At 38.6% G+C, this 22,702-nt stretch overlaps 2 protein-coding genes across 2 annotated transcripts; both read left to right on the forward strand.

Annotated features, from left to right (window-relative positions):
- The first annotated feature begins 15,298 nt into the window (after window positions 1–15,298).
- Window positions 15,299–16,327, forward strand: LOC145798388 (uncharacterized). The gene is made up of 2 exons (XM_082885925.1): window positions 15,299–15,583; window positions 15,704–16,327. The coding sequence occupies exons 1-2, from the start codon at window positions 15,299–15,301 to the stop codon at window positions 16,325–16,327; spliced, it is 909 nt and encodes a 302-aa protein (XP_082742051.1).
- A 4,494-nt stretch (window positions 16,328–20,821) lies between these two features.
- LOC114279793 (uncharacterized) lies at window positions 20,822–21,496 on the forward strand. Its single transcript, XM_028222073.2, has one exon. The coding sequence runs from the start codon at window positions 20,822–20,824 to the stop codon at window positions 21,494–21,496; it is 675 nt and encodes a 224-aa protein (XP_028077874.2).
- Window positions 21,497–22,702: the final 1,206 nt, after the last annotated feature.

The raw sequence follows: 22,702 nt of genomic DNA on the forward strand, positions 1-22,702 counted from the left end.
ACTTTATCTAGTCGGCCGACCAGTTTCTGCTGCCAGACTTCAGTTTGCTGCAACAGAGAGCAAGAAAGGGGCATGGCAAAGTATTTGTAACACATGTATGCACAACCACCCTCCTTATCATTACTTAAGCTCAAGGAAGTATGATTCTCAACCCTCGGGCCACCATTCACGCATCTCGATGCATGATGGCCGAGGAGCCAAATTGCATAACTCAATATGAAATGAATGCACACACGAACACATAAAGCCTAAAACTCTATCATGTATAGTCAAGAGTGTCGGCGACCGAGAATTGAGGCACGTTTCATCACTTCGAGTATGAAACGCCTCTCGTTTCCTGTGTTTGGACTAACTCCTATTCCAAACACGATGCAACAAATAACATGTCATGGTATACATAATGCGGCTCAAGCATACGAACATACAATGCAATGAAACAAGCATGTGAACAAGATGCAAAGGACAAGCATGAAAACATGCAATGCAACATGAACAACCTAACAAGGCTAATGGCATGCTCAATGTACATGCACACATACTCAATGCAAGGCAACATAGGCATGCAATCAAATTGAACAACAACTAACATACACAATGCAAATGGACGTGGCATACACAACGCAATGAACCACATGGCATATACAATGCACAATGGACTTAAACCAAAATGGATAGGCCTCAGCCATGTCCAAATCAGTGGCCATACATGCTAAGATAGAAACCCAAAATGCTATACAAACATGCATGCATGTTAGCCCAAGCTTAAGGCACAAAATACAACTCTCCAAAGGCATTGAAAGAATGAAACATGGAGTATGATGGCATATGCTTCAGCACTGAAATGGCATGCAAAATGACTTAGAATCATGCGAACAACCCATGTAATGCATGTTGAAAAGCTCAAGCGTCGAAGCTAGTGAAGTGTATTACACTAGAGGCATGCAAGATAATGCTCAAATGGCCAAACCAATCCCAAACAGACCCTATGCAAGCCAAAACAGTAGCAAAAATGAGTTGGGATGACGGCTTGAAAGACACGAAAATGAGGCTCATGCAATGGCTCAAAGCACAAGGCATGTTAAGGCAATTCATGATATTACAAGACTCAAAGCACAAGGCATGTTAGAAACAAGGCTCAAATCACAAGGCATGTTAAGGCAATTCATGGCATTACAAGACATGTATGCTAAGCAAGCATGGTGTGCCTAAGCCAACTCACGACAATGCTATATCATGGCAAGATAGTCATAAAAAACAGTTAAGGCATGGCCAACATACACTTAAACAAGGTGCTCACTAATGAGGCTAGAATGACCCTTTTCAAGGACAACAAGGAGAGGGGGTGGCCCTCTCCTTCTTAGGACCTTAAACCACCATCCTCACCACTGAAATCCCTCAAGATTTCAGTGGTGAGGAGGCCCAAACAAAGTGGTCCCGGAGCTCACCAAAATAGCACAAAAATAGGGCTAATCAAGACCTAAGAGGGGTCAAACAACCCCAAAGCTCAAAGAAACCTAAAATAACTATTTTAAGCAGGTAAAAATAGAACTTTTATATGTTATATTCAAAGTCTAAAAACATTTTTAAGATAGTCAAAAAAGCTATGCAAAAATAGAGAATAAAGGGCAAGAACACTCATCCTTGAAGAACACTTCCAAAATCACAAGACCAGACCTCTTCTTGGATCAAAACCAGCTCAAAAAGTCCAAGATCAACCTTCTAATGCCTCAGCAACTAAGGAAAGGTGTAATGGTAGGTGTTTGTGTGCAATAGTAAGAACAAACACATACTAAACACTCAAGAGAGGGAGAGATATAGAGATAGAGTATGAACAAACCCTAACCCTTAAACTCGAAGCTCTGAAAAATTTGTTAACCCTAATGGAGGGAGAAGAGGCTCCCTCTTATAGACAATCCCTCTTGTAAAGCTTTCCATACAAGCTAGCCAAGAGGGAGATCCCTCCATACACGTGTATGGAGGGGAGCAAAGTGTATGCTAGCTAGCATAGCTGGCATAAAAAATATCTGCAAAAGTAGATGGACAGTGGTCGGCCAGTCAAAAATGCAATTTGACCAAAATAGATGGCCGGTCGACCATCTAGAGTGCCGGTTGGCCAAACATTTGGCCGATGGAAACAAAACATAGCCGATGGCCTCAAGCTATGGCCGGTGGAGTGTGGGGGTGGCCAACAAGCCATTCCTTGCCCTCCAAAGCAAAAACACAAGTGTTTGGTGCAAACCCAAACACAAAACAGTCTAGTCGAGAGATCCTGAGGCAAGGCGCGTAGCCGAGACCTCCGGGAACTCAAGACGAACACAAACAAGGATGATCACCGAGTGTTCAAACAGTGACATCCAAGTCTTGAGGACGGTCAAAAGTGGGGTGTCTACACATGCCTACCACTGAAAATCCACTTGATTTCAGTGGCTAGAAGGCCAAGCAAGGACTAGCTCAAAGGCCTTAAACCATGGCACAAAACAAGGTTAAACAAGGCATGCAAGAGGGTAGAAGGCCCTCAACACCAAAAGGGCCTTAAACAAACATGCTAAGGATTGAAAAATAGAGCTTTTTGTAGTTCAATGTTAAGCCAAGAGAAACATGCAAATATGGCTAAGAGAGTGATCAAAACAAAGCTTAAAAGGGAGAAAAGAGGTTACCCTTGAAGCACTGCAATACCAGCAAATTTCTCAGCCAAGAACCAGCTTTTTAACCTCCAAAATTTCCTCCAAGAACCTCAGTTTAATGATGGGGGTGTATGGTTAAGAGTTGTGGTGCAAAAGTGAAGAACAACACACTCTTTAGGCACCAAATATAGGGATATAGAGGGAGATATATACTTATGCCTTAGGAAAATTTTAGAACCTCTCCCATGGAGAGGGAGAGCCTCTCTTATAGAAAAACAAAGGTTCAAGCTTCTTGGAAAAGCTAAAACTTGGTTGCAATCCCTCCATACATATGTATAGAGGATACAGTCTGTGCCCTCCAGCTGGCACAGCTGGCATCTACACAGTCTGCCAAAACAGGGGGAGAGTTGCCGACCACTTTAAGTGGTCGGCCTGCTACTTGCAGTGGTCGGCCGGCCACTTAAAGTGGTCTCCCAGAAAAAAAGTGGTCGGCAGGAGGAATTGGTGGTCTCCACACTGAAAGCAAGCCAATGGTGGGGTGGGAGACCAGAAAAGGTGGCCCAAAGACCAAGAAAACCAGTTTCCCGACCAGAAAATTGGCTGGCGAGAAGAAAAGTGGTCTCCAAGGGGAAAAACTGGTCTCCCACCCTCGTTCCTCCTTCCAAACAAGGAATACAAGATTTGTACCAAAAATAAACCAAAACGGATGCAAGACGAGAGTTCGGGAGGCAAAGCGCGTAGCCGGGAGCCTCGAAAACTAGCTGTCGAGTACTAAAAAGTGGTACACGACCACAAAAGTGGTTTCCCGGACCACAGTGTCCCTCTAGGGAGAGGAAGCAAGGTGTGGTTCAAAAACCAAGCCAAACGAAGAACGTTAAGCGATCCTAAGACAAGGTGCACGGCCGAAGGCTCCAAAAACTGGAAACTAGTCTCCAAACGGGAAAAGCGGTCTACAACCACGAAAAGTGGTCCACAACCACAAAGAGATGTTCTACAAGACCTCTCCCTCCCTCCGGGAAGAGAAACAGAGTTCGGTCCTCAGACCGAGCTGAAGCACAAAAGAGTTCAGAGGCCCGGAGGCAAGGCTCTCAGCCAAAACTCCGAAACCTCTAAACGAGCACAACATGCCACATCACCGAGCGCTCAATCGATGACGTTTGAGTCTTAAGGTCGGTCAAAAATGGGGTGCTTACAGTTGCCCCTCTTTGATAGAACTCGAAAGTTATAAGTGACGGGAGTGAATGTCAAAGCCCAGAGACGACCCATTTTTGACAAGGCCGAAGACTTAGACAAACAGGCGAGATAACACAGAAATGTGCCTGCAGGCAGGGGCAAAATGCAAATGACATGCACAAAGCCAAACATAACTTATGATCATGCAAAGAAAGCTGTAACGAAGCAAATATACACAATAAATGCAACAGTTTAAGCAGGTGAATATAAAACAAACTACATTACATGCAGAAAGGATGTAAGAGAATTATACAATTCTTACTACGTCTCACACGGAGTACATACAATACCGTCTAGTTCGTCTGGTCGCGCCAGCTTCAAATGAACCGTACATACAGTATCGTGCCTGCATAAGAAAGAAACTCATCAGGTACAATATCGTTAGAAACATGCATGGCAATGCAAGTGAAAAGTGCGTAGCAAGGCAAGTGGAGGGATACATGACAATGCAATCTAAGTGTGACACATAACAATGCAGAAGGGATGCAAAGCAATGTAATGCACTAACAAGTGCAGATGAGGTGCACGAGATAGCGCGAATGATGCAATGCACAAAGCAGTGCGATGAGGTGCGCAAGATAGCGTGAATGATACAATGCACAAGACAGTGCGATGTGCAAAATAGCGTGATAAAATGCATGTACAATGCAAGTAATGTGCACAAAATAGTGCGATGTAACAGATAGTATAGTAGAAGCAAAAAAAATGGGGCACATTCCAACCATGCTGGAATCATGTCTGCTCGTCATGAACATATTCACATATACAGCACTTCAATCATTCTAAACCCACAGTTTGTACATAGCATTCCGCTGACTCGGCACACGGCTCGCTACACAATGCTTTGTTAATTCGAAACACAGTTTATTTGGGCACACAACATATTTGGGCATACAGCACTGTAGACACCCATTTTTGACCGGTCTTAAGACTCAGACGTCATCGATTGAGCGCTCGATGATTGCGCATGTTGTGCTCGTTTCGAGGTTTCGGAGTTCTTGGCTGAGAGCCTTGCCTCCGGACCTCGGGACCCTTATACTATGACTCGATCCGCGGACCAAGTCTTGTTTTCTCTTTTCGGTGGGAGGGAGAGGTCTTATAGACCATCTCTCAGTGGTCGTAGGCTTCTTTTCGTGGTTATAGACTACTATTCCCATTTGGAGACTAGTTTTCGATTTTCAGAGTCGTCAGCCGTGCGCCTCGGCTTGGGACCGCTTAACATTCTCCGTTTGGCACAGTTTTTGGAACACACCTTATTTCCTCTGTCTAGAGGGACACTGTGGTCCGGGAGACCACTTTTGTGGTCGTAAGCCACTTTTGATGCTCGACAGCTGGTTTTTGGGGCTCCCGGCCGCGCGTCTTGCCCCCGAACCCTTGTTTCGCATCCGTTTTGGTTTGTCTTGGGTACAAACCTTACTTTCCTTGTTTGGGAAGTGGTACAAGGGTGGGAGACTAGTTTTTTCCTTGGAGACCACGTTTCTCCCCGCCAGCCGATTTTCTGGTCGGGAAATTGGTTTTCTTTGTCTTTGGGCCACATTTTCTGGTTTCCTACCCCACCATTGGCTTGCTTTCAGTGTGGAGACCACTATTTCCCCTGGCCGACCACTTTTTGCCTAGGAAACCACTTTGGGTGGTCGGCCGACCACTAAAAGTAGCAGGCCGACCACTTTTGTTGGTCGGCAGCTTTCTCCCTATTTTGGCAGACTGTATGGATGCCAGCTGTGCCAGCTGGAGGGCACAGACTGTATCCTCCATACACGTGTATGGAGGGATTGCATCCAAGTTTAGCTTCTCCAAGAATCTTGAACCCTTTGTTTTTCTATGAGAGGCTCTCCCTCTCCATTCCAGAGGTTCTGAGTTTTACCTAAGGAACAAGTGTATATCTCCCTCTATATCTCTATATTTGGTGCCTAAAGTGTGTGTTGTTCTTCACCTTTACACTACAACTCTTAACCACAAACCCCACCATTGAACTAAGGCTCTTGGAGGACCTTTTTGGAGGTTGAAAAGCTGGTTTTTGGTTCAGAAAATCTGCTAGTTTTGCTGAGCTTCAAGGGTAATCCATTTTCTCCCCTTTTAAGCTTTGTCTTGATCATTCTCTTAGCCATACTTGCATACTTATTTGAGCTTTGTTTTCAACTAAAAAAAGCTTCATTTTTGAGCACTTAAAATGTTTGTTTAAGGCTTCTTGGGTGTTGAGGGTCTCCTACCCTCTTGCATGCCTTGTTTGGCCTTGTTTTGTGCCATGCGTTAGGGCCTTTGAGCTAATCCTTGCTTGGCCTTTTAGACACTGAAATCCAGTGGATTTTCAGTGGTTGGCATGTGGTTTTGAGGTCCTAAATCAGAGAGGGGTGACCCTCTCTCTTTTTGTCTTGTTTACTTGCATTTTGGTCTATCAAAGGAGCATGCATTTTCATACTTTCAAGGCTTGGTTTAGGCACTTTTTGGTGACTTTTAGGGCCTTCCTAGACTCTATCCATGGTTGGTTTGGTCACTCTTGGCATGCTTCTCATATGTGTAGTGTATTCCCATTTATGGCTCATTAAGGTAGCATGTCAATCTAGCATGTTTTAGCTCCATTTCAGTGGGTTTTTGGTCATCAGTTGACATATCATGGCTCTATTTTTAGCTGGTTTAGTAGCCTCTCACATGCTCCATGTGCTTGTAGTGTAAATCTTGTTTACTAGCTTGGAATGAATGATGTTTTGGCTCACCATTCTAGCATATTTTGGCCATGCTCCAACATGATTTTGTTCATATTTTGGGCTGTCTTAGCTCTATTTTGAGGCCCCTTGGTTAAATGATGCTTGCCATGCATGCTTGTAGTGTAATATGTTTCACTAGCTTTGATGCTTGAGCCTTTCAACATGCCTTACATGAGTTGTTTTGAATGATTCTAAGTCATTTTGTATGCCATTTCAGTGCTGGTACACATGCCATTGCACTCCATGTTTCATCTTTTCAATGCTCTTGGAGAGTTGTATTTTGTGCCTTAGACTTGAGCCATTGCATTATGCATGTTTGTGTGTGTTTTGGTGCCTTGAGTCCATTGTGCATTGAGTATGCCATGTAGTCCATAGTATTGAGTATGCCATGTGGTTGCATGATTAGACATTACATTTGTGCATGCCATATTCACTGCATTGTGTATGTTAGTTGCCACGTGCATTGTGTATGCTAGTGTCATGAGCATTGTGTATATAATGGAATTCATAGCATTGTGTATGCTAGTTGCATGTTCACATGTTTACCCCTTTGCATGTTTGCACGTTTGCATGTCTAAGTTGTATTGCATTAAGTGGCATGATTGAGTCGCATAGTACATGCCATGTTTGTTGCATTGTGTTTGAAATAGGCATTAGTCCAAACACGAGAAACGAGGCACATTTCATACTCGAATAGATGAAACGTACCTTGATTCCCAGTCGCTGACACTCTTGACTATACATGACGGAGTTCTAGGCTTTAGGTGTTTGTATATGCATTCATTCCATATCGAGTTGCGCAATTCGGCTCCTCGGCCATCACGCATCGAGATGCGTGGTTGGTGACCCGAGGGTCGAGACCTACACTCCCTTGAGCTTATGTAATGATAGGGAGGGTGGTCGCGCATACATGTGTTGCAAATACTTTGCCATGCCCCTTTCTTGCCCTCTGTTGCAGAAAACCAGAAACCAGCAGCAAAAACTGTCGGCCGACCAGATAAAGTGGCTGGCCGACCACTTTTTCTGGTTTTCACCACAAAAACTGGTTGGCTGGTGGTCTCTAAGGCCAATATCTGGTCGGCAGCATCCCTACAGATTCCCAAGGTGGAGTTTCATCTCTTTGGAGCTTGGTGCAAGTTTCTGAGATCAATTGCAAACAGAGGCAAATCGGGGCGTCGCGAGGGATTTCTGAACTAGGCTACTCGAGCATGCATGCATCCTTTGTCATCCAAAGCAGAGCTGAGGCAGCCTACATCATATAGTTTATATGCTTATTTAATTGCTAACTTAGTTAATTTATTAATTAGTTAGAGTTGTGTAATAATTAGCTGTAGCTTGTTATTCATTCTGTTGTGTAACAACTAGTTTAATTAGATTAGCTTAGATTAGCTAGTCGGTTCTGTATTATTCATTCGGACCCTCCGTCGAGAGGGCACAACTGTTGTAAATAAATGTGCGTGTGTGTGATGCATGTCTTCTAACCCCCATTTCTTTCTCCTTTTTATTTACCAGCTTACGATGGTTAGTTTTAGGGCATGTTTCAATTAGCATCCTTATGCTCGCATGTTTGTATCCATTCATCTGTCTTGCATGCACCGGGCTCGGCGCATCATACTAACTGCATTGTATTTCAATTCCTGTTTGAATACATGTATCAAATTGTATTTCACATGACATTTTAGAATAGCCAAGTCTATTTTAGTTGCATTTTGTATGTGTTGCATTAGGCATTCTTGGCATAGCTAGGATCATGCATTGATTTCTAACATAGCTTTTGTTTTGGCTCGAAGTACTGGGTAAATGTTTATGCTTTAGCATCCTTGCATGTGTGTGAGTGACTGCCATGATAGCATGCTTGCCATGAGGCTAACTGCTTATATGATATAACTGCCTAAATGCCTGTGGGTGAAGGTTGGGTTACTTGAATTGGAACAATTCATTGATTGCGAGTTTTAAGCCTACTTGAGAGTGGCAAATCACCGTGTTTTCTAAAGCCCACTTGAGGGTGGCAAAATTCGCATTTTAGCCTACTTGAGAGTAGCAAACCGCTTTTAAAAAAAAAAAAAACATGAGATGTTTTGTTCCAACTTAGGCGATCCAGTCTATACTTGTATGCTGTGCGCATCACATAGTAATTCTAGGTTAAGAACCGGAATAAGAGCACATGTGTTTTCAAAAACAAGATATCATGTTAGTAAAGACCGATCTTTGATCGGGCGAGCGGAGGTGCTCATTGCATGACCTTCCCCTCTCGTGCCCAAGTTCCCGAGCCGAGGCAACTCTGGTGATGATGGGCACGTAGCCTTAGGCACGAGTCAGGGTTTCCTAAATCCCTTCAAAATAAAATATTTAGGTGGCGACTCTGTATTTGGCAAAACAGTCCATGTTTGGCACTTCTTTCTAAAAATCAGTTTTTCAAAATGATTTGCCGGATTTGGACTCTTTGGTGATTTATCTATCTCGCATTGCACTTTGCAAGATCAGATTAAGAACCGTGACATTGAGTCCGAACTGTAGTGAGCCCAATGAACAAAACAGGATTTTCCCGGGACGTTCGGGCGCGTCTACAAACACATTTGGGCACATAGCACATTTAAGCACACAGCTCATAACACTGCTCAATCTGAACACTCAGTCCATAACACAACATTCTGTTAGGTTGGCACACAGCTCATAATACTGCTCAATCTGAACACACAGCCCATAACACAGCATTTGATTAGGTCGGCACACAGCTCATAACACTGCTCAATCTGAACACACAGCCCATAACACAGCATTTTGATTTAGTCGGCACACAGCTCAAACTTTTCAATGTGAACACACAGCTCAAATTTTGATTGTGAATATGCAGCTCACGATTTGAAATCTGAACATGCAGCTCAAATTTTGATTATGAACACGCAGCTCACTCTTTTGAAATCTGAACACACAGCTCAAATTTTGATTGTGAACACGCAGCTCACGATTTGACATCTGAACACGCAGCTCGAATTTTGATTGTGAACACGCAGCTCACGGTTTGAAATCTGAACACGCAACTCAAACTTTTGAAGTGAACACGCAGCTCACGAATTTTTGAAATCTGAACACACAGCTCAAATTTTGGTGGTGAACACGCAGCCCACAATTTTTAAATATGAACACGTAGCCCATATTTTTTTATAAAATCTGAACACGCAACTCAAACTCTGGTGGTGAACACGCAGCCCACAATTTTCAAATATGAACACGTAGCCCATATTTTTTTGTAAAATCTGAACACGTAACTCAAACTCTGGTGGTGAACACGCAGCCCACAATTTTCAAATATGAACACGCAGCCCATATTTTTTTATAAAATTCTGAACATGCAGCCCACAATTTTCAAATATGAACACGTAGCCCATATTTTTTTATAAAATTCTGAACACGCAGCTCAAACTTTGGTGGTGAACACGAAGCCCACATTTTTGAAATTCTGAACACGCAGCTCAAATATTTTTGTTGTGAACACGCAGCTCACGATTCTGAAATTATGAACACGTAGCTCATATGTTTTTGAAATTTTGAACACATAGCTCACGATTTTGAAGTCATGAGCACGCAGCTCATATTTTTTTGAAATTTTGAACACGCAGCTCAAACTTTTGATTCTGAACACACAAATCATTCATTTCATTTTGAACATACGGCCCATACATTTTATCTGCACTCAGCTCATTCGTTTCACTTTGAATACACAGCTCAAACATTTATATGCACGCAGCTCATTCATTTCACTTTGAACACACAGCTCAAACATTTTATATGCACGCAGCTCATTCATTTCACTTTGCACGCACGGCTCATACATTTTATCTGTACGCAGCTCATTCATTTTATCTGCATGCAGCTCATTCATTTTATCTGCATGCAGCTCATAAACTACAATTTGCACGTAACTCATTCATTTCACTTTGCACACACGGCTCAAACATTTTATCTGCACGCAGCTCATTCATTTTATCTGCATGTAGCTCATTCATTTCACTTTGCACACACGGCTCAAACATTTTATCTGCACGCAGCTCATTCGATCTGGAGTTGGCGACTGTGGTCTATGTACTTAAGACTTGGCAACATTACCTTTATGGCGAAAAGTTTGATATATTTACCGATCACAAAAGCTTGAAGTACTTGTTTACATAAAGAGATTTGAACATGAGGCAGAGACGCTGGATGGAGTACCTTGAAGATTACCAATTCACTTTGTCTTATCATCCCAGGAAAGCTAATGTTGTAGCAGATGCACTAAGTCAAAAGACAAGAGAGATTGTAGCCAACATATCAATTAAAGAATGGGAAATGGTAAGCACCGTGAATGAGTTTAAGTTACAACCAGAGACTCAGAATGGGAAGGGTAGGTTGTTTGTGATAGTTAAAACACCCCAACTTTTTACCAAAGTGTTGGAAGCCCAAAGATTTGATCAAGAGACCGACTTCATCAATGCACGATTAGTGTCCGGGGAAACTTCACCGGATTGGACGCTCTATCAAGATAATAGTTTAAGGTATTTAGGTAGAATTTTTGTGCCGAACATCAAACAATTAAGAGAAAAAGTACTTAAAGAATTTCACTATTCAGTTTTTGCGGTTCATCCGGGAGGAAACAAGATGTACCAGGATCTCAAGCGACAGTATTGGTGGAGTGGAATGAAGAAGGACATTACTCAATTCGTATCTAAGTGCTTGACGTATCAGCAAGTGAAGACAGAATATCAGAAACTGGCAGGGAAACTCCAAACTTTACCAATACCTGAGTGGAAGTGGGAACATATAACAATGGATTTTGTAACGGAATTACCCCGGTCGCCGCAAGGCCATGATGCTATTTGGGTAGTGGTTGATCGGTTAGCTAAGATGGCACATTTCCTACCAATAGGAGCAACAGACGCACTTGAATCATTAAGTTGATTATTTATTCGAGAAATCATTAGGTTGCACGGAGTACCAATCTCAATAGTGTCAGATCGTGATTCTCGTTTTACGTCACAATTCTAGCAAAGTCTGCAGAAAGTTATGGGTATAGAGTTGTGTTTTAGTACAACTTTCACTCTCAAATTGACGGTTAATCAGAAAGAACAATTCAAACTTTAAAAGACATGCTTCGAGCTTGTGTGATGGACTTACCACTAGTCGAATTCTCTTACAATAACAGCTTTCAAGCAAGTATTGGTATGGCACCGTATGAAGCTTTGTACGGACAGCCTTGTCGGTCACCAGTATGTTGGACGAAAGTTAGAGAAGCACCTCTTTTTCAAGAAACTACCTGAAGGTGAAATTAATTAGACAAAGACTTGAGACCGCTTAGAGTAGGCAGAAAAGTTATGCAGATCAAAGGAGAAGACCTTTAGCATTTCAAGTTGGAGATCATGTATTTCTGAAAATACAACCTCGTCGAGAAGTTGTTCATTTCGAAAAGAAAGGAAAGTTGTCACCTCGCTTTTTTGGGCCTTTCAAAATTTTGGACAAAATAGAAGAGGTGGCGTATTGTTTGGCTCTACCACCTCAACTGGCTAGAGTACATAATGTTTTCCATGTCTCTATGCTACGAAAACACAAGCCATACCCTTCTCACATCATCAATTGGGAGGAAATTAATCTTGATAAAGATGTGACATTTGAAGAAAAGCCTGTCAAAATTTTAGATCACCGCGAAAAGAAATTACGAGGTAAAACTATACCGTTGGTTCGAGTTCTCTAGAGACATCGTGGGACGAAAGAGTTAATGTGGGAACGAGAAGATATGATATGTGCCAATTACTCTCAACTTTTTTAGTCTAAAGGTACGAATTAATTTCGAGGAAGAATTTTTTTTTAGGGGGGTAGATTGTGAAAACCCGGATTTAATTATTCTAAAAAATAATAATAAATAAATAAATAAATTAATTAATTAATTAATTTTATCCAGAGTTTATCTGAAATATATTAGTGTATAAGTTAGTTTTAAATTAACCCAATTCAATCATTAATAAAGATATTATTAAAAATAATAATTTTATGGATGTTCAATATTTTTTATTTATAAATTATTTTAATAAGGATTCAACATGATAATTATTCTTACTAAATTCCTTAGTTAAAAAATTTAGTATATCAATTTTAAGAAACCCATACAAACATACAAAAAAAAAAAAAATCAAACTTTTGCAGATTTTTCGGTGGTAACATTGACACTTGTTTGTTTGCATGTTAATATAGAAACCGTAACTGCATCATACTTCTTGAAATTGAAAGATACGAAGTGACTAGAGAGAATGATGAGAAGAGAGAGAGAGAGAGAGAAGCCTCAGCATGTATATATATATATATATATGCATGCTACTCCTTTGATTAGAAAATGTAAAAGAAATTTGCGAAAGAAAATCTGCGAAGTGGAGTAAGAGAATAAGAGGAGGAGGTTAAGAAGGTTGCATATTTTCCTACCATTTCACTATCCCATTTTAATCCCACAACTAAGTAAGAAAACCCTCTCAACCCACTCATTTTTTTGAGTTAAAATTTCAGATTGTATTCCTAGCAATATTTATAGATAGAATTTTATTTATAATTGTATATAAATTTTGTGATTTGTATATCAAATATTTGAAGATATTGGTAGTCTTAAAGTCATGGTATTATTGTGGAAATAGGCTTGCATGTGTAATTTATACCATTAAAGAGAGGATTAAAGATTTTATTTGGCCCTTAAATCTGCCAAAGAGTTGTACGAATTTTTAGACAATTTCACACTCAAAATTTGGAGATCATTTCTTCTAAAAAGTTGTTTAGAATGATATCTAGTTCATCCACAAATATTTGCAACTATTATTGAGGTTTTTACGAATTTATATAAATTTTTAACCAAATCTGGAACTGTAAGACAAATTTTACTATGTGTTTGAAAAATTATTAAAAATTTATATAAAACCAAATCTGATAATTTCTAAATAAAAAATAAAATTTGAGAAGTCTAGTTTCATAATAAATTTTTATATTATGGATTTGATTTATAAATTTAAGTATGGAATTAATTTAAGAAATGTGATAAATTTGTGTCATGAAATTTCTGAGAATTTTACAGAATTATTTATAACTTATTTTTGGGAAATTGTTTCTGAAAAATGACCTAAACATGTTTACTGAATATTCTGTATATTTTTACGAATTTTAGAATTGCATAAATAATTTATTTATAATTTTTATTACCTAAGGTATATCCTGAAAATTTCTCGGCAAGTTTAAGATCATTACTTCAATTAATTAATTGGATAAAAATTAATTATTATGTTGGTCTAATTCATTAAATATTGTAAATTGGTATTCGAGTGTATTGTGGTTGATTTAATATTGTGCTAGTCTAATAAATTAAAAATCCATGCATGTATGTGATTATGGTTTATTTTCTTTGTATCTAAATTATTATTTCATACCATGATTTAAGTAAATTGTTTATTTAAATTTTGTACATTTATTTATTATTGCGTGACATGTGTAATATTTTATGTTGGGAATTTTAATGAGTTGGCATAGCATTATTTGTGATTAAAAATTGAAATTATTTGTGATTAATATAAAAATTAACTGAAATAATTAACGACATATACAAAGTTAACAATTGAGGGTTCATACTGGTTGTTCAGGATAAGTCCTGGTTTTGAGAATTCTCATGTAAATTGTGTCGCGAAACCCTAAGATGGCACAAGACTTATTTGAACCCATATCGGTATTCGGTTTTGGGATAAGGGTGGATGTGCGAGTGGCACGCAGGAAGGTTACATACCCCTGGCAGATCGTTCCCTTGGGGTAGGCCACGGATGCCACAGCTTGGGTATATAACTCTAGGTATGGGCATCCTTGGTAGTTCTTGAATATTTGACCAATGGGGGTTTCCAAATTAACCGTGGCCATGACTTAGTGGTTGGTAAAAAAATCTCTTTGGTGAGATTTTGTGTGTCACCTAAACTAATAAAATTTGTTGAAATTATTTTAAATTGTCGTTATATCATCATACTATTAATTCTATCACTGTCAAGATTATTTTCTCTTAAAAAGAATGGTAGGTTGGTTATGTTTTCTTACTGTGTTGCAAAACTCATGGCATATATTTTGTTGCCCTAGCGTTTTATGCCAGATTATGACGAGGAAGAGACTAAAACCAAAATTGGGGCCTCTGCTAATATAGAACTGTGGCTAACTTGAAATCAAGAATATAGCAAAATAAAGTTTTATTATCTTTATGTTAGAGCATCTCCAACCATTATTGCTATAATGCTATTGCCATTGCTATAATTTGCCAATGAATAGTGTTATTTTGTGACATTTTTTTACCTGTTTGTTAAAAAAATTATATATTTATATTATTCCCAACTAGACAAATATAAAAAATTAAAATTGGAAAAAAAAATTGTTTGATTAATTCACCGCACCAAAAAACATATCACTACATATTCAATAAATTTTTTTAACTACACATAAAAAATAAACAATCACCAATTATCCACCAACAACCATCCATTATTCATCCACCCACCCAACAACCACCCATTATTCATCCACCCACCCAACAACCATCAATCATTCACCCACCCACAATTTTCTTTGTAAATATAACACAAGGTTTTCTACAATTTTCATATTCACCTACCCATCATTTTCATATCTTCTAAACTCTCTGTACCCATCCAGAAGATTTTCTACAATTTTCATATTCACCCACTCACCCATCCACGTACAATGAACAATTTGACTAAAGCCATATTGACTGGAGATTTTGATGAATCTTCATCATCTGATGATGATGTCATCATGATGCAACTATTCATAGGGCAACAACAAAGATTACAGACGTTAAGCCTAAACCAACAAACCAGATGTGTTCGTTCCACAAGTGGTCATCGATACATTAATCATGAGAGGGTCAAAGGCGACAAACAAATTTATAGAGATTATTTTGCAGATAATCCTGTATATCCAGAAGAATACTTCCGAAGATGTTTTCAAATGATGTGGTCATTGTTTGTTAGTATCTTACACAATATTCAACAAGTGAATGAGTACTTCATCCAAACTCGTGATACCACCGGTGCTCCTGGATTATTCGATGTATAGAAGATGACTGCAGTACTTCGGATCCTCTAGTACGGCGTGCCTGCTGATGCTGTAGACGAGTACATTAGAATTGGCGAAAGTACTGCAATTACGACCTTAAATTTTTTTACTAGATCAATTGTTGCTACCTATGAAGCCGTTAACTTAAGATCTCCAAATGAAGCAGTTGTCGCCAGATTATTGCAAGAGGGAGAGCAACGCGGGTTTCCTGGAATGTTAAGGAGTTTGGATTTTATGCACTGGCGTTGGGATAAATGCCCAACTGCCCAAGCCGGTGCTTACACTAGACACTATCATAAACCAACAGTTGTACTCGAGGTAGTTGCCTCCTATGACTTGTGGATTTGGCATGCTTTCTTTGGCATGCCTGGCTCTCTAAATGATATTACTGTTTTTGACAGGTCGCCTTTATTTGCTAAATTAACTAGAGGACGTGCCCCTGCTACCAACTACACAATCAATAATCACGCGTACACCATGGGGTATTATCTTGCTGATGGTATCTATCCTTGTTGGGCAACGATTGTGAAAACAATATTTCAACCTCAAGGCACAAAGAGACAACTATTTGTGAGGATGCAGGAGGCATGTCAGAAAGATGTGAAAGGGCATTTGGAGTGCTCCAAGCACGATTTAATATTTTTAGAGTTCTAGCTAGAGGTTGGAGTGATGAGGATCTGTACTACATCATAAAGACGTGCATTATTTTGCACAATATGATCATTGAAGGCGAGCGTGATATTCCAGAAAATGAACGCAGTGCAGCACAACTTGAAACTAATACCAGTAATTTGGGCTGTCAAGTGTCACGCGATCCGAATGAGGAGTATGCTCAATTTATGTTGAATCGGCAAAGGATTAGATCTATTGAAGCTCATAATGCAATTCGTAATGATCTAATTGAACACTTGTGGTCTCGAGCTGGAGAGTTAGATTAAGTTTGCATTTTATCTTTTTAATGACAGTTAATGTCATTTAATGTCTTTTTATTCTAATAAAATTATCTTCATTTAATGTCTTTTTATTTATTTTTATTATAATATAGTATTATGAAGTACAAAATACTCAAAAATAAAAAAAAAACAACATGAAATTTCATTACAAAATAAAAATTACATTGCAAATAAAGACTAACAATTACATCAAAAAATAAATGATATTGCCAATTTTAAAAATACATTATCCTATAATTATTCATCAGGAGGTAGGGGGAAATAAAAATTTGGGCTGCTCACATTTGAGGACCACTTGGCGAAAATCTCATTTTTTCGCATTGTGTAATACGCTTTCATCTGAGGGTCCAAATGAGAAATGTTCGTAGTCATTATTTTGTATTCTTCATTTTTCATCTCAAACTCATGTTTTTTCATCTCAAGTTCTTTCATCTCCTGCAGTGCTTGAATCCATTTTCTTCTCTTTCTTCTTTTTTCTTTTCTTTCTCAACAAGGTGTTGGTTAAATGTGTCCAATTGTATACTCATTTTTTGAACTTCAATTTCAATGACTTGATTTCTTCGAAATAATTCTTTTGCAAATTTCTTACCCATCGGCCTTTTACCCCTTACAGAGACACTGCTCTCACCAATAGTTGGATTGTTACCAACACTTTGACTGTTGTCGTCTTCAAGAGAACTACAGTTATCCATAGGAGAATCGGGAGCTGAATTAGGGGAAAACACTATATGCATCCTTGACTTTACCGTATTCATGGGAGCTACATCTTGCCACCTGATATTGTCTTGCAATATTGGCCAACAATGTTCAAAAGCAAAATGTTTGTTTTCATCTTGATGGTATAACAATTTTGCTTGAAGCATCTGTTTAAAAAAAATTGAAACATTATTTAATTACTTAATTTTTATACAATACCAGAATAAGAAACTAAACAAAATAACTGAAGATAAAAACTTAGTATATCAACTTGAGAAATCCCACTTGGGTGAAGGTTTTCAATTTGTGCTAAACACCCCCGAAATTTGTTAGAACATTTCATGATTATACCCCATCGAGATTGAATAGACACTTGTGTTCTAGACTGATCATTCTGAAGCAAGCAATAATTTTCGTAAATTCTCCCCCAAAAGTGAGCATACGATTGCGAATTGCCAACAATTGGGTCTTCTGAAATGTGACACCAAGATTTACAAATTGTCATGTCTTTTTCAATGGTGAATGATTTTCCTCTATTTGTTTTTGATGAACCTTCCATAGTGATTGGATGAAAAAACTAAAAAGAAAATAATTTAAGAGGTTTGTTGTGAAATCAAATTCAAAGAAGAGAGGAGAAAAGAAAAATAAAATCTAAATGTTTGTGTGAAAGAAAAGTGACATGGAGGGTTTCAATTTATAGAAATTAAAAATATTACCGTTTGGGAAATAGCCGTTTGAAATAACTGTTGTAAAAAATAATTAATATTTAAAAAAAAAAAAACCAAACAAAGCACAACGACTCTCTTATACACTGAGGCATCACCGTCCACGTATACATCTAAAATGATCCACCCTCATCCTCTCCCTCTCACTCTATCTTTCTCTTCTTAAACCCCTCTCCCTTCCATCCTCCATGATCGAAACCTCTTTCACTCTCTCACTCTCACTCTCTCACTCTATCTCCCTCTTCTCAAACCACTCTCCCTTCTCCTCCATGATTGAAACCCCTCTCTGACTCTCTCACTCTCTCACTCGGTCTCCTTCTCATTTCTCACTCTGTCTCCCTCTCACTCTCTCAGTCTGTCTTCCCCCTCTCTCTGTTTTCACTCTTTCTCTCACTCTCTCTGTCTTCCCTCCCTCTCCTCAAACCAGTCTCTTCTCTTCCCCCATGATCGAAACATCTCTCTCTCTCTCTCTCTCTCTCTTTCTCTCTATGAAGCTTCGATCTGTCTCCCTCTCAATCTTCACCTCCGATCTATGTACTCTCTGTCTCTGGTATGATCTCCATCTATATACATACTCATATATATATATATATATATATTTTTGATCTGTCTCCCTCTCAGTCTTCATGTGTTGATTTTTGTTTTATTTTTTCTGGTTGTTGATGTGGATCGGTGATTGTGATTTTTGAAACTCAAAGCTGGCAATGGATTCAAACCGGATCTGCAAACAACTCAAATCTGGTATGTTTTTTTTTTCTTCAAATTTTCTTAATTATTTTTTTTGATCAATTTTTGTTCATCCATCAATTTTTGTTATCTGTCTTCATCAATTTTTTTTGTTCATCCATCAAATCTGGTATCTCCATATATATATATATATATATATATGTTTTTATGTCTGTCTCCCTCTCAATCTTCATTCTGCAAATTTTTGTTCATCCGATCATTTTATTGTGAGATACTAGATTATCTGATTCTGTTTGGTTTATTGTGAATGCATACTATCAGATTTAGATTGACTTATTTGGTGATAAATGAATTAAAAAAAAAATTGAGAAACTGAATTTGGGTTTGTCAATTTCATTCTGAAATTTGTTTGATTCTGAAAATTGGGTTTGATTCTGAAAAACTGGGTACTGTTTCAATTCTGTTGTTTTCAACTGAATTTGGTGCCAAATTGTTGTTCATTTTTGCTGATCTGGCAAGCTTGGGAGCTCTATTTCACTTGCCAAATTTGAGAACACATATGGCATCTGTCATCTTTGGCAAGTGAAATAACAGGCCATTGGAGATGTTCTTAGTAATTAAGAACATTATAAAGTTGTTGTAATATTGTATGCGGACCCGTAATTTTGTTTTGTTGTTAAACGTTGACTATGTGAGAATATAAATTTTCCTAATTAGTTGTTAACATTTTATTTAGCAAGTTGTTTGTTATTTAAATTTTATGATGTTCTAAAAAAGAAATTTTGGGCGTCACATAGCATTTTTTTAAATTTTTTTGTTATTTGTCATCTCATTGTTATTTATCATGATTTTGAGGCTGAAAGTTTCAATATTTTTTTTTCACATTTTTTTGATTTTTTTTTTTAAAATTTATGTTAATATGTGTCACAATCTGATTGGTCCTCATTTTTTAGATTTTTGTCATTTGATTGTTATTTATCATGTTATTGAGGTTGAAAGTTTCAATCATTTTTCCTCATTTTGTTTATTATCATATTATGTAAATTGAAATTGAGTGCATAATTTCATAGCATAGAAGTTGTGTGACTTTTAAACTCTAACAATATTTGATAGAAATATAGTTAATGTTAGTAATTGACTCACTTGGATTAAGATAATTTTATAATCAATGTTTCAAATGACAAATTTGTAAAAAAATGAATTGATGAACTTAGGTATGGTATAGTTATAAAATTCAAAACATTTGTTAATTATATCTCCATATTATATTTTGAATCTATAAGAATTTTTTATTTTATAACACAAGGTGTCTATAATAAATTAATTAAATTATATAGTCTCGTGCATAGCACGGGTTGGCACTAGTTAGTATATAAAAGGATATAATGAAATTCAAGTTTGAACCAATATGAGTTTGGACGCCCAACACAGGGTTTTTCTCTCTCTAGACTTTCATGGACCAACCTGTAAGCAATAACTCTGGCACTATCCCAATCAACTATGTTGATCACTGCAACTCACTAACCCAAGAAAAGTCTTCCGAAGAAGAAGATCATCTGATCAGAAGCACAAAGAAAATCAAAAGTTTAGAGTTTACTAAGGAAGCTAGCGAAGACAAAGTGGTTGATATGGATACAGAACATCCCAAATATGAACTTGGGGACTAGAGACACCCAGATTTGGGCCTTATCCCTCCTAAATCTTTCAAAAAAGCCTTAACCACTGTTAATAACAGTGACTCTACCTTTGATAGCAGAGTGGATATTCTTTCATTTAATGAAGAAGATGATGATGTCCTAGAGGGCCAGTCTAACATTGAAGGCACATATCCAGAGTAGCGGGGCCTCCCCATAATCTCTTTCCCCAAGAAGTTTTTTGCCAAAATTAGGAAACCATTGGAGAATGCACTCATTATCAAACTGTTAGGGAATAATATTGGTTACAAAATGCTTTGCGCCAGAGTCAAAAATATATGGGGTCTTTAGGGAGAATTTAATGCTATTGACCTGGGAAGTAACTACTTCCTATTTCAATTCTCTAATCAGACTGACTGTGCTAAAGTCTTCACAAGGAGAGCATGGGTGATCATGGATCATTACCTCACTGTGAGACGGTGGGAACCAAACTTTAAGCCATCGAAAGCCTTTGAAACCACAATCGCAGTTTGGGTTCGGTTTCCCGAGATTCTGATTGAATACTACCAAGAGAAAGTCCTATTTGCGATAGCCAAAGCTATTGGTAAACCACTAAAAATAAATTGGAATACAGTGATGGCAACAAGGGGAAACTTTGCGCAAGTTTGTGTAGAGATGGATCTCAGTAAACCTCTAAAACCAAAATTCATGTTAGAGGGTATGGTTTACAGCATTGAATACGAATCCTTGCATTCTTTCTATTTTCTTTGTGGCAGAATTGACTATCGAAAGGAAGCATGTAGATTTAAAACCCCCAGTGCCCCACCGGCGGAGGAAAATCTAGCCGTTTTCGTTACCAGAAAGTTTAACAATCAAACTGTGATAGATAACAGTCACCTACATCAACAACGTAAGGAAGACGAAGTCTTTGGTCCATGGATGCTAGTGACTAAGCACAACAGGAGAATAGCCCAACCCAATAGAGCCCAAGATCCTACTAGCACAATTACAAACACCAACTTTTTCAGTATTTGGAAGCTGGTCAAGATAGCCATGGTACTATTCACAAGGGAAAGAAGAATTCTCAACATGCAGGGGAGAAGGCCCAAGGTGAGCCCAGTTCCCTAATAGACCCAACACCAACTAAGGACCCTAAAGGAAAGAACAAACTAGGGATACAACACCATAGAGCTAAGGAACCAGACACATATGGCAAACATCAATCAGTTTGGTAGAAAATGGGGAAAGGCTCAGCTTCACATGCCAATGATCTGCACATAGAGAGCCTATCACGTGATCAAATCAAGACGACAACTCATACGAATGAGAATCAATTACAACAGAGCACCTCTGACATGATCTATACGTTGGAAACCACTCCAGGTCTAGAAGACTCTACTATGGTCGAAGTTAACCCATCTACTACATCAACTCACTTACCAAAATCAACCCTAGCTCACAACTCCCTTAATTCATTATACCCAGATCGAGAACCACCAGACCCAGGTGAAGTAATGAATGGAAGAGGAATATCACACGACCACGAAGGACTCGTCGACAAAGGTGAACGAACATCGAAACCAGACCAACAATGTGATTCTATTGTTAGAACCAAGGAAAGAGGCAACTCACTTAGTCGCTTTCGTCTGGTGGATCGAACAACTCTGAATGACAATCGACCTAAATTGGGCGGCTCAACACCAAAACCTACTACACTCGATCCAGTTAGCCTCCATGAGGTTAGTAGAGGCAGATCGGCAAAGGATTCGCAACATTGTTAAAGGCCTAGTAACTGACTCAGCCCTTCAATACCCCTCTATGGATTTATTAAAACTTCTTTTATGGAATTGCCGCAGAGCCGGCAATAATAATTTCAAAAGAAACTTTGTGGAAACTATCCGTACTCATAAACCTGAGATCATCATCCTTATGGAGACTAAAGTGCCTTTCAGCAACATGGGAAGTTTCTTCAATTGACTGGGCTTCACAGCCTCAACCATCGTAGACCCTGTTGGTAGAGTATGAGGGATTTGGATCATCTGGGATACAAACCATGTGAATATAAGAGCCTCCTCAATTAGTTCTTAGGCTATTCATGCAACTATACATAAAGAAGACTTTGAAGAGTGGGTCTTTGCTGCTGTCTATGCAAGTCCAAATCCAGTTATGAGAGAGAGTTTGTGGGATGAACTGAAAGAAGTGGCAGAAAACATGACTAGACCATGGTTAGTAGCTGGGGATTTCAATGACTATGCAAGCCAGGGGGAAGAAGTAGCTTTACAATAACTACAACCTCTACCAGAACTCAGAAGTTCTTAGAAATGATCAATCAAT

Source organism: Camellia sinensis, chromosome 8, assembly GCF_055761805.1.
Source record: "Camellia sinensis isolate YWXY chromosome 8, ASM5576180v1, whole genome shotgun sequence".
NCBI lineage: Eukaryota > Viridiplantae > Streptophyta > Magnoliopsida > Ericales > Theaceae > Camellia > Camellia sinensis.

Coding starts and splice junctions, on each gene's coding strand:
- LOC114279793 (XM_028222073.2), top strand. CDS start 20,822: ATGGATCATTACCTCACTGTGAGACGGTGGGAACCAAACTTTAAGCCA.
- LOC145798388 (XM_082885925.1), top strand. CDS start 15,299: ATGAACAATTTGACTAAAGCCATATTGACTGGAGATTTTGATGAATCT. Junction 15,584..15,703: donor AAATGATGTGGTCATTGTTT/GTTAGTATCTTA, acceptor CGGATCCTCTAG/TACGGCGTGCCTGCTGATGC.